Source organism: Camelus ferus, chromosome 2 (assembly GCF_009834535.1).
Source record: "Camelus ferus isolate YT-003-E chromosome 2, BCGSAC_Cfer_1.0, whole genome shotgun sequence".
NCBI classification, from domain to species: Eukaryota; Metazoa; Chordata; class Mammalia; order Artiodactyla; family Camelidae; genus Camelus; species Camelus ferus.
In genome coordinates, this window is record NC_045697.1 from 51,367,331 (window position 1) to 51,384,674 (window position 17,344).

At 38.3% G+C, this 17,344-nt stretch overlaps 1 protein-coding gene and 1 non-coding gene across 5 annotated transcripts; one reads left to right on the plus strand and one right to left on the minus strand.

Annotated features, from left to right (window-relative positions):
- LOC102504268 (cytochrome c oxidase assembly protein COX18, mitochondrial) lies at nt 1-11,209 on the plus strand. Of its 4 annotated transcripts, XR_004312135.1 has the most exons (7): nt 27-547; nt 1,076-1,176; nt 3,234-3,397; nt 4,143-4,267; nt 6,120-6,227; nt 9,445-10,063; nt 10,834-11,209. XR_004312135.1 is itself a non-coding variant. In XM_032458293.1 (6 exons), the coding sequence occupies exons 1-6, from the start codon at nt 206-208 to the stop codon at nt 9,570-9,572; spliced, it is 972 nt and encodes a 323-aa protein (XP_032314184.1). In that variant the 5' UTR covers nt 1-205; the 3' UTR covers nt 9,573-11,209. The 4 variants fall into 4 exon arrangements, 3 of the variants coding, with proteins under 3 accessions (XP_032314184.1, XP_014418074.1, XP_006188751.1); XM_032458293.1 differs by having other exon boundaries at nt 1-547; nt 6,120-6,231; nt 9,445-11,209; XM_014562588.2 differs by having other exon boundaries at nt 9,445-11,209.
- Nucleotides 11,210-13,509: 2,300 nt separating this feature from the next.
- TRNAA-AGC lies at nt 13,510-13,581 on the minus strand. Its single transcript has one exon. It is a non-coding gene; the product is annotated as a tRNA-Ala (tRNA).
- Nucleotides 13,582-17,344: the final 3,763 nt, after the last annotated feature.

Below are 17,344 nucleotides of genomic sequence, written 5' to 3' on the forward strand. Positions count from 1 at the left end.
GAAAGGCGGGACTTCGCTACCTTCTGCGTCATCTCCAGCGCGACGCAAGACGTCACCGGCTAGACTAGGAAGGTCAATTGTGGCTGCCGGCGCGCCCACGCCTACTTTATGCGCGGGGTCGCCGGCGCATGCGAGGAATAGTCTCGGCTGCGCGATACTACGCCGTCGGGAGGTCCGTGTGTCCGGCTCCTTGGTGGTGGCAGACATGCTGTGCCGGCTCAGCCTTCGGTGGCTGCGGCCGCTGCCTGCCCTGCGGCTCGGGGCCCTGGGCCCGCAGCTCGCGCCCGTCCTAACGGGCGGCATGAGGCGCTCCGCTCTGCCAGTGTGGGCAGCCTCGTCAGTCTCTGCAGTTGCCCCGGGTGGCGCGGGAGGCTGGTACGAGGCCCTGGCTACGTCGGCTCCGGTACAGGGCGCGGAGGCGCTGCTGCTCTGCGCGCACACCGCCACGGGCCTGCCCTGGTGGGGCAGCATTCTCCTCACCACCATGGCCCTGCGCGGCGCCGTCACGCTGCCCCTGGCCGCCTACCAGCACTACATCCTGGCCAAGGTGAGGCTTAAGATCCCCAGATAGCTTCCGGAGAGCTGCGTGTTAATCAGCACCAATACGGCAATGAGCTACTTTACAAAAGAACACAGGACAGGAAATAAATGCAAATTTTGTGTGGCTGCCACAGAGCGTGTTAAATACTATTAATTGACTTCTGTTTCCTTGGTTTACATTACTGGGAAATCCAGGGATTGAAACATTAAAGTGCAGAAGGCAGTTCTCATTTAATCCTTAAAATAACCCTATGAAGTAGGTGCTGTTATACATTATGTATGTAAGGGGACAGGACTTTAGAAGTTAAATAATTTGCCCAAGATCACACAGCTAAGTGTACACGCTGGAATTTGAATCTGGTTACAGCTGAGGATATCTTAAATTAGTGTCATATACTCAGACTTAAGGTTTCTTGACATGACCAGTGAACCACATTTTTAAATGAGCTTGAGGAACTAGAAAGTAAAATCATAAATGGTTATGAATGAAGGTCTTTTGTGTGCCCATAACAAAGTGTATTTTTTCTTTAGCTAGGTGGAAAATTTGCAGCCAGAAATAAAAAACATTGCAAGGCATCTTAACCAAGAAGTTGCAGTTCGCGCAAATCAGTTGGGGTGGTCCAAAAGAGTTGCCAGGTAAGCTAATTTTATGCATATAAAACCATGAATATATGTATATATGTGTGTATATATATAGACACAAAATGTATACATGATATTTATTATAGATTTGTGTATTCTGTAGCTTTAGCAGCAAAGTAGTTCTTTCTAATAAGTTTATGTGGCATGATAGTTTTATATACCGGACTGAAAGGAAAGAAATGGAGAAACAAAGATAAGAAGAGAAAGTTCCTTGTTCTTAAGGGACCTCAGGCTATTGAAAAAGACAGCCATGTAATCAAATAATGACTGAATTAAGTACTGTACAAAAGATTTATGTACAGAGTTGGGTCATCATGGAAAGTCAGGGATGAAGATACTGTGCCAGTCTGTTGAGATTTTAATCAATAATGTTACAGGTTATTTGCAAACTTGACCTTTTTGACAAGATTCAGCGGACTGTAGCCCACAGGAATGGGGAGGTAGAAAATATGAATGCCCTAGTAAAAGCGACTGGATAGACAAGGTATTGTCAATCTGCTGTGGTTACTCTGTGTAGCTATCTGCCTTTTCTCTTAGAAAGCCCTTGCCCAAAGGGGCTTAACCATGCTTCAGTTCTATGCCTACAGTCATCCACTAGGAACTTCGAAGGCCCCCTACTTTAGTCAGCCTAAGCTATTACTGCTTAGTTTTCTAAATCCCGATCCTTACTAGAGTGTAACAAAGTGTTAACCAGTTAACAGCAATGAGAAAAATAAGGGCTTTTTAAATATGATTACTAAATTATCCATATATTTTATCTGTATATGGTGTAAATTTGCCAACTATCTTCAGTATGAAATTATGTCCCTCCTTATATAGTGTTAAAAAGACCTGGTATTTTAGAAAATATATTCTTATAGCTTAATGTCTTTACTTGATAAAAGAAAAAGTTGGTAAACCTATAGTTTTAAAGGTTTACTGAGCAGGGAAATCCGAGGACTACAGCTTTAGTCCAAAAGAGCAGATTAGTAGCTGCTCACGTGGGTTATAAATGCAGCCTCAACAAGACTGTGGCACCTTGCTTATGCAGCACTGGCAGGATGATTGTCCAGACACATCCTTACACAGCAGAGTGGCTTTCTAATGCAGGAAACCTTTCTGAGGGTTTCCTGCATTTTCAATGGAATTGGGTTTTGAAGGCTATTTGTAAATGTCAGGTGACATTTGTCAGGTCAGGAAAGTGGGCTGTCCACACAGATGATATAATAACTTCCAAAGGCATGCTGGTGTGGAAGTCTGATTTGTTGGATGACCCAGGTCATTCAGGGACTAGAATATACAGATGTCTACAGAAAGTAACAGGAGATAAAGTTGCAAGAGTAGGCAAAGGCTAAATTTCAAAGAGCCTAGAATGTCTCTATGTACTGTCTTAATTCAGTAGATTATAATTTGATTAAATTCAGCAAACCTATTGAACGTCTACCTTGTATAAAACATGCTACAAGTGATTTAAAGATTAAGACCCGATACTTGACCTTTGAGGAGACTATGGTCCAGAAAGTGGAACTTAAGACAAGAACTGGAATAACTAATATGGTAAACAGAGAAATAGTAAGAAAATCTTTATGAAAGAGTTGACTGAAGGATGGAGACCATTTTGACAGGCCAAGAGCATACACAGTACAAAACCACATTGCTACCTAAGATATGTTCAGGAGTTAAGTGATTGAGCTTGGCTGGAGTGGAGGTATTTGAGTAAAATGTGCTTTTCACCTTTAGAATTTCTGATTGAAGTTGTGGTCATACTATGTCAGTAGTGAAATTTCCCTGGTTAAAGCCTAATTTGCCAAGGACCGCCAGAAACACAGCCTGTAGTTTGACAGTGTCAGATTTATTGAATCATTCTGTGATTTGTGTAAATTGTGAAAGAACTTGGAGTAAAGGACTTTATTTGCGTTTTGTTTAGGCAGTCCCTTCATACACCCAAAATCCTCCATAAATCCCTTAGCCAGTAACCAGAGTGTGCGTGTGTTTGCACTGTGGGGATGAAGCACTGCTAGTAGTCAAACGATGTTTTCTCCTTTTTCTTTTTCCCTCTTCCCTCAATCTAGGCTTACTTATCTAAAGATTCTGCGGAGGCTTGTTTCAGAGCTGTATATTCGGGATAACTGCCACCCTTTCAAAGCCACTGTATTGGTCTGGATCCAGATTCCAATGTGGATCTTCATGTCTGTTGCTCTCCGGAATTTTAGCACAGGGGCAGCACATTCAGAAGGTAGTTATTGAAATCTGTTTCCCCAAATAAGTTCTTTGTACTCTAAGTACATTGTCTTTGTACATAAGTACACTGTACATATAAGTGCAGTTTGTATATAAGTACATTGTCTTTGTACTCTAAAGAGAAGAACAAAAAACCAAGCAAAAAAATTAAAAACACCTATACTTCTGATAATTAGAATATATTCTTTATTATCTCCCTTACAAGGGTATGGAATTTAAAACATTAAGTGTAAGCAAACTAGCTGTGTTGAGAAAAAAAATGAATCTAGGAAGGACATCACTAGTGCGACTTCTTGGAGATCATAATAAAATTAAAATTAGTGTTGTAATTCCATAATTCAGTTTCCTGGCCAAGAATTTTTTCTAAGTTTAAGAGACCAGAAAATATTTCACAGTTGTAAATGTAAACTTTAATTAAGAAAGGTTATAAACTAAAGTGTTTGTTTTTTTACTTTCATTTAAAGGCATTGCTAACCAGAAAGTAATCAGTAGATTTGAAAGAAAGCAGCCTATGGACAAATAATTTTTTAAATTTAAGTCTGAAAAGATTACTGCTTCATATCTCTATTGTCTGTAAATCTCTTGCCTCTTTCTCTGAACAGGAAAGACTAATTTATGTTATAGAATGAAAATAACCTGAATAAAAAATGCAAGTCTTTAGGGTGAGGGACACCTTCTTAGAATTATTTTCCTCTGCTATTTTTAGAAATTCCTTTGTTTTATGTATAAAAATGTTTCAGCAGGTTTTTCTGTTCAGGAGCAGTTAGCTACTGGTGGGGTCCTGTGGTTTCCTGACCTCACTGCCCTGGATTCCACTTGGATTCTGCCTGTCTCCGTGGGTGTCATCAATTTATTAATAGTGGAGGTCAGTGGTTTTAAATGAGATTTGCTTGCCATTTAAGTCATTGGGATTTTTGTTGTTGCTGTTCTGACTTCAAACGAATTTGAGCTGGTGGTGATAGCTCTGGGCTAGAATTGAGATTCCTTGGTTTTGGTCACAGATCAGCTATTGACGATAAACTGTGTCTCAGGCTGGTTCCTTAACTTCTCTGTATTATTCTTTTGTAATTAAAATAGGAGAGCTGAATTAGAGGCGCTTCCAAAATCTCTTTCAGCTTTAAAATTAAATGATTCTAATGCATACGTTTTTGTGATTTGCTTTTTAGTAAAGACAGCAATTAAGATGCCTAATCAACCTGATCAATCTGGTTTTATTTCCACAAGATATTGGTGTTTCGTGTATGTGTTTAATATGTCGATTTGTATTAGTTAGTACCTGACTGCCCTTAGTTATATGACCTTAGAAGAGTCATAGAACTTCTTCATAAGATGGAGTGGAGAAACATACATATAAAATATGACATCCCAAGGGGGAGGGTATAGCTCATTGGTAGAGTGCATGCTTAGCATGCATGAGGTCCTGAGTTCAGTCACCTGTTCCTCCATTAAAAATAAATAAATAAACCTAATTACTTTCCCCAAAATTAAAAAAAAAAAAAATAATAATTAAAAAAAAAAAAGAAAAATATGACATCCCAGCCATGTTTTAACCATTATCCTGTGCTACTTTACTTAGCAGTTTAGGGAAAGCATGCCTTTAATCCCATAAAGAACTGTTCTCAGACTGAGTAGAATATAGACTCTGAACTAGAAGAAATCTTAGGAAAGATCTATCTCAGTTGAGCTTTCGCAGACCTCATATCTACTGATCTCTCTTTGGGAAATCTAATACACTTATTTCTTTCAGGCGAGGAAAATGAAGATGATACTCTTAAGGCCTTGGGTAAAGTTTTTTATGTGTAGCCTAGGTGTGTTACCCTAAGAGCACCAGCACAGTTCTGTGAACGTGGTTGGTACTTAGTGAATATTTCTTAGAAAGAAGGAAGTGGTAACAGGTCACAGTGAATTAATGTCAATCCTCTAGTCTTTACTTTATTCCATCTAACAACCCAGCTTAGATAAGTTTAATAAAAATCTATTCTTACTTAGCATTCACCATGTGCCAGGCACAGGTGTACAGAATTTATTTGAATTAACTCATTTAATTCTTAACAGTAATGCTGTGATGTCGGTACTTTTATTACCCCCACTTTAAAGTGGTGAAAGTGAGGAGCAGAAAGTTTAAGTAACTTGCACAAAAACACATAACCACTAAATGCAGGGCTGCCTCATGAACCAAGATAGTTTGGGTGTACAGTCTGTGTTCATAATCATTGAGTTGTGCTGCCTTGTAAATAAGTAATTTACCTTGTAAATTAAGTAAACCATAACTGCTTTTCCTAGCCTTGGTCCTTTCCAAAGTCTGTGTAGCCAGATCACAAACCTTTGAGATGGCTGTCAAGTTCCTTCTTTATGCCAGGCCTTGTATTTAGGTGCTAAAAGCCAAGGTTAATGATTCATACATAATACTTATCTCAGAGAGACTTAAGGTTTACTGACAATCTTTTAAAAACATTGACTTATAAAAATTATGCTGTGATTCTTTTTAATATAGTTCAGTCTCTTTATTGCTATTAATTAAAGCTCCATTTAAGAATTCTACATGATTAAGTTTTTAAATAGATTATCAACCAATAAATTTATCAGTTTTGTTTTTAATTATTTTTTGCTTTTATTAAAGTATAGGTAGAGGGCAGTCAAAAATCCATTTGTATTTTAAAGCATGTCTAATTTAATGTGCATTTTAATAATCATGTGTATATATTCTACCCCTTCAGATGTTTGCTCTGCAAAAAATTGGAATGTCTCGTTTTCAGACGTATATTACATACTTTGTTCGGGCGGTATCAGTGTTGATGATTCCAATTGCAGCCACAGTACCTTCAGTGAGTAAGCACCAGCATTGTGTGAAGCATGTGCTAAATATAAACCTTCTCTGACTGTATTCTGCCTCTTCTATTGAGCTTCCTCTGACCACTCAACCCCTTACTGGTTTCTACTGTCCCTATCACCAAGTGATGTCTGAATATTTCTTGGGATTGGTTAAACTTTCTTTATATGAATATGTCTTAATTCTTCTAAATCAAACTCCTTTTTTCCATTTTTCTTTTTTTTTTTTTCAATCTTGCAAAATACCTTGCACAGTACTATGAACATAGTATTTCTCTGTTTGATTAATTGATATATTGAGTTCTTTCTGTCTTCATAGTCTGGGCCAAGGAAGTTAGCACTTAGAAAAGAAACAAAACTTTGTGCTAGGTCCATATGGTTTCATATGTAATATTATTTAAGCTCATAACAACTTTATGAAACAAGTATACTTGTCTCCATTTGTATGTAATTAAACTTTTATAGAAATAGAAAAAGAAATGTTATGTTTGCAGTTATTTCGTATTTTTAGCCTTTTACTTATTTTCCGTGGATACTTCAGTGCTGAGATGGCTAAAGCTGTATCAGGTATATCTGTCTTTGCTCAGAGCCAACACATAGACCATAAAGTAGTCGTAATTTGTTGCTGGTAGTTAGAGTTCCATCAGCTTGTATGAAAGTACTTCATATGACTTGTCTCAGGAATCTGAAATAGTGTATTTTCAGCCTCACAAATGTCAATTAAATGTTAAATGTTTTTAAGCTATCACTTAGACATAATACTGTCATTAATCTTGTGTAAAATAAATACGTTTTCTCATTTCTAAAATAAACACCATAATGTCTGAGAATTAGTGAAATAATAAGTGCCTATTATAGTACTTTTCACGTAATAATAATGTTGTTGTAAAATACTCTGGTTAAAGCAGAGCAATACAAATTTACTACATTTCTAAGGGAAATAATACCAGTTATCATTGAGAAAACCTCCAGATCAAATATAATAGGAGCAGTCACGTTTTAGTGAGAGATTGAGTTCAAAGTGAGTAACAGAGATCTAAAAAAACAGTGTCTTCAATACCCAAAAGTTCATTCTTTCAAATATAGGAAATTCAGAATTAGACAGTTTAGTGTAGAGCTGATGTGACATCCCTGTGAAGACAGGAGAGACACAGCCTGCTTCTCTCTTAATGTTGCATAATCCACAGCCTGTAATTTCTGCCTTGAAGGCCACAGAATAGTCATGATTGCTGTTGAAGCTTGTTATCTTGTAAGAATAGTAAAATGGTGCTTCAAGTATAGTCAGCCCCTCTCAGGACCCTTGCCAGATGTCCCACCAAACACTTGTGCTTACATCTTAAATATGTGGCCATACCTAACTGCAAAAGAAGCTGGAAAGTACAGCTTTTTTTTTTCCCAGGTGACAGTATATCCTGCTGAAAATTAGGGTTTTATTACTAAGGAAGAAGAATGATGTTTTGTAGGCAGTTTGTAGTCTGACGTCGCTGGGCTCAGTACTGTCCACTTTGTGAATAAGATGATGATGATAGCTAATATTTGTTCAGCATTAACATTGTGCCAGGCAGTGATTTAAATCATTTACATATATTAGTGCATATATTTCTCCCAGCAATGTAGTGAAGTAGGTGCTATTATAATCTCCACTTTAGTGATGAGGGAACCAAGGCACAGAGAGGTTAAGTAGCTCATCCAGGGTCACTGATCTGTTAAGTGGAAGAGTCTTAACACACATCCAGGCAGTTTGACACTTTCTCTTAACTATTATGCTAATCTGCTTTTGAATATGCTTTGCTTTCTGCCCTGAAAAACCTGTTCTCGAACAAATGCAAGTGCTTAATATGGGCCGCATACCATGCCTACCGCTATACGTGAATTTTCTCTTTTATTCCTCACAGCATCCCTTTGAAGTAAGTACCATATTAGGTACTTTCTTACACGCATAGACTACTCTATTACATGTATCTCAAGTCTGTTTTTTAAAAAATCACACTTTAACTCATCATCAATGTATACTCCATTAGGATAATATTTATTAACTAGGAATTACCAGAAGGCCTTCGGGGAGGGTCATTAAAGTCCTCCATGATGTGAGTTTCAGGACTTTTTTTTTTTTTTTTTTTTTTTTTTTTTTGTCCCTATTTTATAGAAGATGAAACTGAAACAAGAAAAATAACTTTCCCAAAGTTAAATAAATAGATTTCAAACTCGGGCAGTTTGACTCTAGAACCTGGACTCAACCACCACTTGGTCTTTCCTGTGGGACCTGATTACCTTTATTTCTTTATTTTTTTTCCCATATCAAAATCAGTTTTATTCCATTAAAAAAATTGTGATCAAATAATATAACCAAGGAAAAGAGCCTAGCTTCAAGTCTGCAGTGTAAAATCAAGGGGAAATGATCACATTTCTTTTTAATTGTCACATTTAGGACCTTTAAAGAGTTCACTGGTTTCCAGGGAGCACCAGTATGCTGTTTGTGCCAAAAATTTCATGAGCTGTCCTCAAACATCAAGTTCTGAGTTTGAGCAGCTGTTCAATTGTATGTGATACTGGTTCTCCAACAGCCTGATTACCTTCTGATGCCAAAGAAAAGTTTGGGAAAGATGTATGAATGGGAATGTTTTAAGAGGCTGCAGGACTTGGTCTTTGACCTAAATAAATCAGTCTGGTAGTTAAAAAGAAGACTGAAGATAATGCTGAGACTGTTTGTCTCAGGAAAAGGCAAAGGTAATGCATTCCTGACTATACTAAAAAACTGGTTACTGGGAAAATTTGCAAGATACATGACTGTATGAGGGAAAATGAGGTCTAGGGAGGCTAGGTTTGCCATCATAAATGGCCGTGCCCCCTGTAGCCTCCCTGCAATATAGCAGCTTGTCAGAACTCTTGGTGAGGGAGAAGTATACTTAATTGCCAAAGAAGAGAGGTGAGATCTCTCTTGAGCCTCTGCCTGGGAGCTCTTCTCCGTTATTCATTTCTGTCATGAATACTCTCATTTGGTTTCTTTTGGTTTTTGGTCTTCCTTTCAGCTTTCTTACCTATCTATTAGATCTGTCACAGGTATCTAGTAGCCACTGAAGGTCTTGTTCTGTCCTGGTGTACTTTTGTTTACAGAGATTGCAATTTTCTTTTTTATTGCCTGCCTGTCTCTAGACTTGATGTCCTTGGAGAATGGAGAGATGCTAACATTCATGTCCTTTCTTCTCTCCACAGTCGATTGCTCTGTACTGGTTATGCTCCAGCTTCATGGGCCTTTCACAGAACTTGCTGCTGCGTTCCCCTCGATTTCGCCAACTTTGCCGAATACCGTTAACCAAGTCAGATTCACACACTCCTTATAAGGACCTCTTTGCTGCCTTGCATGCCAAGTTCAGTTCAAGAAAATGACATACTTTCTAGTAATTTTGGAACAATGACAGTGTATTCATTCTTAATGTATTTAGAACATCGAGAAATTCAGATATGATTTAATTTGCTTTTGTTTAAAATCATGAGCCCTGTGAAGTACTGTGGATTAAGATATATTTGGACACTTAAAATCTTTTAAGTGCTAAAAATGTATGTTTAATTATATACTAAGAATATAAGAGGGGAATCAAAGTGTTGGGCCCTGTTTATAAAATTACAACTTATTAGAGGTGCCAGAACCTTGGAGAACAAGACTAGAAAAGTTTTACAAAATAAGAGCATCCAATGAGGTGATTCTTAAAATTTTGGAGGTGTGGAAGATCATATACCTGCTTGAGTATTTGATAAAGCCATGGTTTTCTCTTGAGAAAAGTCCTGGAACTCGCATCATGGAGACCTTTATTGACCCCCTGAAGGCCTTCTGGTAATTCCTAGTTAATAAATACTATCTTAATGGAACATACGTTGATGATGAGTTAATGTGTGATTTTTTAAAAAATGGACTTGAGAAACGTGCAATAGAGTAGTCCATGCGTATAAGAAAGTAATATGGTCAGTGGTATTGCTTCCCAACCCTGCTCTGAAAGAATGCAGAAAGTGTTCATTCCTTTTTCTATGATTTAAGAAGTCTGGAATAAAGATAGCACTAAGTATTGCTGGAGCCCAAAGTAGAAAATCTTAAGCTAATCATATGGAACATGAAGGAACCAGGTCTCTCTGATAATCCTTTAAGAAAGTGAAAAGCTGGTGCTAGGGTTAGGGTAATGCTAACTGGAAGACTTTTAAACCTGTACACCTTGGTATGATAATACATAATCTTAAGTTGGTCTGAGGATCTTATATATTACAAAATTCGTAAGTTCATAGCTTGGTAAAGGGAGCAAAATACATTTTAAAAGCTTGAAAGATCAGGATAGTACTTATAACAATTTAAAAATTAAACTTAAAAATAATTGCTAAATACATGAAAGTACATTAGTTTCACTATTACCAGAAATTAAATAGGTGGAGAATCAGTCAGCTTATTCAGTTACAGAGCGTGCATGTGAACCTTGTGCTTATACTGTGTATTCAGTCATTGGAGAATGTAGTAGATCACATAAACGTGAAGTAAGATTGTGCAGAATTCTGGAGACAGAACTATTTGAGCCTTTTTCATCATCTCTAAGTACAGTAGACCCTTCTCTCTCCTAGCCCCAGAAGGCCACAGCCTTTAAGAGCTTCGAACTGTCAGCTGCTGGAATCCCAACAAACAAACAACTGAACCAAACTTCATTAGGTAAGGACTAACACAGCTACAGAGAGGGAGCAGTTAATTCTATGGCTCTTGAAAGTACTACCTTGACTGCAGTCATTTGTGGAATACAGTCTAAAAGCAAAAAGGACTATTAGAAATCTTAGAACTTTATTTGGTAATTGTATTGCTGCTCTATACCTCTTACTGTGAAGTAAAATGTATAGTGATGTTTACTGGTATGTTAGTTTTCCGTGGTTGCTGTAATAAATTCTTCATGCTGCTTATGCACCAAGAGGAAGATACTACTGAATAAATTAGTTGGAGATATTATGAGATATATCTCTTTCAAATTTTTCCTTTAAAGCATAGGTTTAGGGGTTGCCCCTGAGAAAAAAATTTGTCCCGAAGAAGAGGGTCTTCCCCACAATTCTCTACCCCTACATCAGAAAGCCTGACCTCCATGTGTGTTTCACCTAAGACCTTCCACAATCTTGATTAAGAATTGATGAAAGTAAATTCATAATTATGACAAGATGAGGAAGATTTAAACATACAAGTTGTTTTTGCTCCTTTGGGCCTCACCTCCTTAGGAGATAACATTCCTTAATCTCATCAAGGAACACAACTCTTTAGCGGGTAGCCTTCCTCCTTAATCTTGTGAAGGGACAGGATAACCCATGACTCACTTGGTACCTATACGTCTGAATTGTGTAAACTATCAGTAATAAGTCATTTGACATAACCCTTTGTCTCAAAAACATATAACTGCTTTGACCTCTAATGGCAGGATAGTAATCAAGAGCTTTCGGAAAGACTGTCTCCCAGATTATAATTATCAGGTTGACTTGAATAAAATTTTCCATTTTTCTCTTAGATAGACCATTGATTAATTTTTTGTCAACATAGCTGTATACAAAAACATTTTGATCCTGGTTGATTCCCATCCATAGAAATGATAAGGCCTGCAGATACCACAAGAAAAGGAAAAACAACAACAATAACAAAAAACCAAGAAAGCACTTTCACACAGAAACCTCTCCTAGTTCTTAGAACAGGAACTTTTTGCTTTGCTGTAACTTGAACACGAGGGAGATGCTGATATAACTGTCCCAAAGGAATAGGTAACAAGCCCTGTTGCCTTGTATTCTACCACCGACTGTCTTCTTGACTGCCAAGTTTTTAGGTAAAATTTTCTAAGATAGCCTTACCTTTAATTGCGTAGGCCTGTGCTGCTGATTTTGTACTATAAAATACTTTCGGGTGTTTGGGAACAAAAGCATGGTTGAAAGTCCTTAAAGTGCTTCAAGAAAGCAGCCACTCTTATTCATTTATTCTATCTAAGGCAACAAAAAAGAAAATGCTATCCTTGAAGGTCTCTGCTAGACTCCAGAGGGCCAAGAATTTCATGAAAAAGAAGCCTCTAGGGAAAATGCCTAATTTCTGTCTTTTCCATTTTGAGAAAATTTCACGAGGAATGCTTCCCTTCCTTTGGATCCCTGATAAGCCAGTTACATTTATTTGTCCTTCGTTGATAAAGCAGCATTATATTTAATTTAGCTTTGGTTTTTGTCTTATGGCTAAATTGTAGCTCTTCAGGGAAACTTAAAACTGAAATATGAAACATATCTAACGGTATCCATTTCATTTAGCTGCATTTCTGTGTGTTCCAAGGGTAGTACAACTAATAATTTGAGGACTTTCTTCTAATTATAACCTCAAGCCTCCTGTATCCTCTGTGAGTGATGGATGCTTCTGAGGGTAAGGAGTATTAAAAATATGAATTCTATATTTATGAGAGAGTTAACAGCTTATTCCATACTATTCAAAATGTATCGTGTCTTTTTGTGAAGTTTTATTACAGAATCTTCGGTTTTGCTTATATAAGTTTTCAAATACAAATGTTTCATTTTGGGATCCAAATAAAAACTGCAAATTTACATTCAAAATTACTGTTAGAACCAAGTAGAGATTTTAAAATGAGATATCTTCTCCCTCATCTTTAACTCGCACCTATGTATGTGATAAGGTCTTATTTCACTTTAAAATACAGCTGGTCCTCATTATGCGTAGTTTAATATTTATGAAGTCACCTACTCACTAAAATTTATTTGTAAGATGCTCACAATGCTTTTGCAGTTATTAGCAGACTTGTGCCTTCAAACTCAGAGCAGAAAAAAGTTTGAGCCCACCCAGTGTACACATTCCCAGCAGGGATCAAACAAAGTGACGCTGCCTTTTTGTTTCAGCTCTCATACTGTAAGGACACTGTGTTTATGTGTCCTTCTTGTGGTCTGTTTAGTGCCATGTTTTTCTCATTTTTATAGTTTTTTAAGATGGCCTCTGAGCACTAAGTGGAAGAAGTCTGTGATGTCCTCACAGAGGAAGTATGTGTGTGAGGTAAGCTTCATGCAAGTGTGAACTACAGTGCTGTTGGCCAGGGGTTCAATGTTAATGAATCAAAATACATACTAAATAAGATGTCTTTAAACACAAACATATAGGACGTGGTTATGTCTCTCTCTTTTTTTTTTTTCAATAATTAAACTGTATTATGTCTGCCTCTTTATTTTTTTTAATTTTTTTTTTTTGGTTGTTTTTGAGGGGGCAATAATTAGGTTTTTATTTACTTTCAATGGAGGTACTGGGGATTGAACCCAGGACCTCATGCATGCTAAGCATGCACTCTACCACTGAGCTATACCCTCCCCACCAACATGGTTACATCTTGATTGGTTACTGAAATTGGTATTGTGACCAAAGGCTTGTAGGAACCTAACTCTGAATTTCCTCTAGGAGTGATGGGTCGGTGTTCCCAGTGGCTTTATAGAGCAAACCTACCATGAATAATGAGAACCAATGTGCTTCAGCCTGTGCCACACGGGTTTTTATGCATATGATGGTTTAAATCTGGGTCCTCAATTTGAGCCACAGATACAGTTCACTTACCCTTTTTTGTACAGCTTGAAAGCCAAGGATAGTTTTTACCTTCTTAAATGATTGGAAAAAATAAAAACTATAACATTTTTTGACACATATCAATTATATGAAGTTCACATTTCGGCATCCATAAATAACAGTTTATTGGAACACAGCCATGTTTGTTTACATCTTGTGTATGACATTCATGCTTCAACTGCAGAGCTGCGTGGTTGTGACAGAGCTCTTCTGTTAAAGTGCTCACACTGCTCAGCACAGTACACATCTCAGTGGTGCAGTTATAACTTGATAGTGTTTCAAGTGCCATGTGTACTGTCCTTTGGCCACATTTTATTTATTTTTTATTACTAGTTCATATCCAGTCAAAATAAGAAAAGTGAATTTCAGATGTCACGCTTTTAAGGCACAGTAAAGCGTGGGTTTTGTTACTGAATTAGATGGCAAAACATTGTATATATTATGCAATGACATTATCACTGCGCTAAAAGAATACAACCTATGTCGGCATTACCAGATATCACAATATTCCCAAGTCACAGGAAAGCAATGGTCAGAAAAATTAGAAAATTTAAAGTGAGGTGGGGAGGATACAGCTCAAGTAGCAGAGTGCATGCTTAGCATGCATGAGGTCCTGGGTTCAATCCCCAGTACCTCCTCTAAAAATAAATAAATGAATAAACCTAATTACCTCCCCCCTCAAAAAAAAAAAGCAATTAAAAAAAAAGAAAGTTTAAAGTGGAATATCTCATCACAGCAAAATGGGTTTGAAAAAAGAAAAATTACAGCTGAAGAAAAATTCTGTTTCCTCTCTACACTATCCACAGAATCCTGCTGGCCACCAAATGTGTGTGTGTTTTTCCCCATACCAAGCAGTTCTCCAATTTTCTGTGGGCACCAAACGAGTGTCCTACAATTCAGTTCAGTTCTGACACTACCTGAGGTTACCTGAAAACTGGATTTGCCCCTTGGTGAGTGTCCAGACATAAGACATATGCCAAACATCAGGAGAAGGAAGGATTTATTACTGGCAGTGAGTAAGGAGAACACTGGGGATTTTCCCAAAGCAGTGTCTCCCTGAACTGCAAAATTGGGAAATTTTAAGCTAGGGGTACGTGCATATTCACACAGGGGGTTGGGCAAAGGAGAATTCAGCATAGAATTGGGGCAGATGTTGGTAGAGTCTAAGCTTTAGTTGATTGAAGTCACAAGGGTCAGAAAAGGTCAACATCATTATTTCTTAGGTTCTGATCTATTTGTGGTCTCAGCATAGTTACCATCCTCCACCTGGATGGGGGCCTTAGTTCCTGCAGAACTCAGAGATACGTGTCACATTGTTAATGTATATCCTTTGAAGAGGAACTAGGACTCAGTTTTATTGCTGAACTATTGTTTCTTGACTGCTTTTTCCTTTGTTCCTGCATTCTCTCCCTTCCATTAAAATCATTAATTAATGAGACCTGTTCAAGAGCAAGCATTGTAGCCTGGCTTAGATCACAAAATGGCTTAGGCCAAAAATGGCTTTTCTTATGTTAAGAAAGTGATGCCTGGTTCACCCCCTACCCTGTCTGCTCACAGAGTCAGTGCAGATCACACAGGACTTAGCCTCACAAGACTGCCCTTTCCCTCCACTTCAGATACCAGTCTCATGTATTAACCCACAACTTCTGCTGTACTTGGTTGCTAATGGAGGGTTCCCATAGCTCCCTCCTTAAGTTCAATAATTTGCTAGAACAGCTCACAAAACTCAAAAGCATTTTACTATTATCCATTTATTATAAAAGATGCAACTCAGCCAAATAGAAGGAATTCATGGGTCAGTGGGCAGGGTGGGCAGGGTACACAGAGCTCTCATGCTGTTTGGAGGCTTCCTTATGTAGGCACAACTGATGACATTACTGGTTGTTGGTGATTGAATTCAGTCTTCAGCCCCTCTCCCCTCCTGAGAGGTCAAGGGGTGGGACTGAAAGTTTCAACCCTCTAATCTTGTGGTTGGTTCCCCTGGTATCCAGCCTCCATCCTGTGATTATCCAGGAGGGGCTTTCAGGTGTGGTTGAAAGGGCCTTGTTATGAATAACAGAATTCATACAGCTCCTTTAGGAACTGTTTCAGGAGCACAAAACACCAAATAGTATAAGAAAAATCCATCCATCGCTCTTTTAGGAAATTACAAGTATTTTAGGAGCAATGGATGGAGACCAAATACATATTTCTTATTACATTACAGTGTCACGAGGTTTTATTTGTTGAAATTAGTAACTTTAATCACCACAGTAAATATTTGAAATGGGTTCTCATTAGTCAAATTAGCACTTGGGTTAGTTGGGGTAGTTTAGAGACATGCCTACATTTGAATGAATAAGAGAGAAGAATCGGATGAATTCTGTAGCCTGCATCCTCGGGATGGCTGGTCCTAAGGCTTAATCTGTGAACAGTTCTGATTCCTTCCTAGGGTAACAGAACCCTGCCTGTAAGATTTCATGTCAGATGTCATAAGTTCACCTAAATAAAGTACAGGGGCTGGGATTTCATTGAGTTACGAGCACAGAGCTGAACTGTGTGTGTCTACTTGCTAATACTTTTTTTGTTTAATAAGTGTATATGTGGCAGAGTTTAGTATTCCACACAGATGTGTGTCATATGTAGGGGTTGACTGAAATAAATGCGCAGCCTAAAAGTTGAGAATTATGTTTTATTTGGTGGGAGGACAGCCTCTCAGATGGCTCCGAAGAGGTAGGGGAGGAGCTAGGATATATAGGAGCTTTACAACAAAGACCAGGTAGTTGGAACAATAAAAGATTACTTGTTATCTAAAGAAAGCCAGGAATCTCAAGTTAAAGAATTGAATGCTTTTCTACGTATGGAAGGAAGCAAACATTTGGGCTCATTGAATTCATTCCTTTGACAAGCACCTAGCTATCTAGGGCCAGTGTCCTGTCCTTTCTTATTCTGAGTCCCTTCAGAGTGCATCATTGTGAGTGGCTGCAGAGGCTGGGCTGCAGGCTTGTCTTCACTGGGGGGTGGTGGCAGCCACTGATGACTTGATGGCTTCAGCATTCTTTGTTTACTGATAAGGTTTGCAGTATTTTTTGTTCACATAGGTCAAATGTCAGTACAGTGACACTGAGTAGTCAGTCCACTAACACACAATGCTTGCCTGCAGGCTTCTTCCTCCAGTGGCTCCACTCCTCTTCCAGTACCCAAGGCTGCAGGGATCATCAGAGGAGAGTGAAAACAAGGTGGTGGTTACCTAGTGAAAGGGTAACCTCAAGTCAGAATATTGAGAGGAATTGGAAATAGAAGTCCTTAAACACACACACACACACACACAAAACTCAGCCCACTTGTAACTCCCAGGTATAGCATCTCTAGTTCTCCAGGGTGGGTGGGACAGGGCCAGTGTTTGAGCACATCTTCCCAGGGACTGTGCTTGCCTTTGGCTGAGAGGGCACGTGCCCCGCGTACTTAACAGGGATCAGTAGGTACAGTACGGTTGATGACTACCATGGGAAGATTTAAAATTTGCCTCTTTGA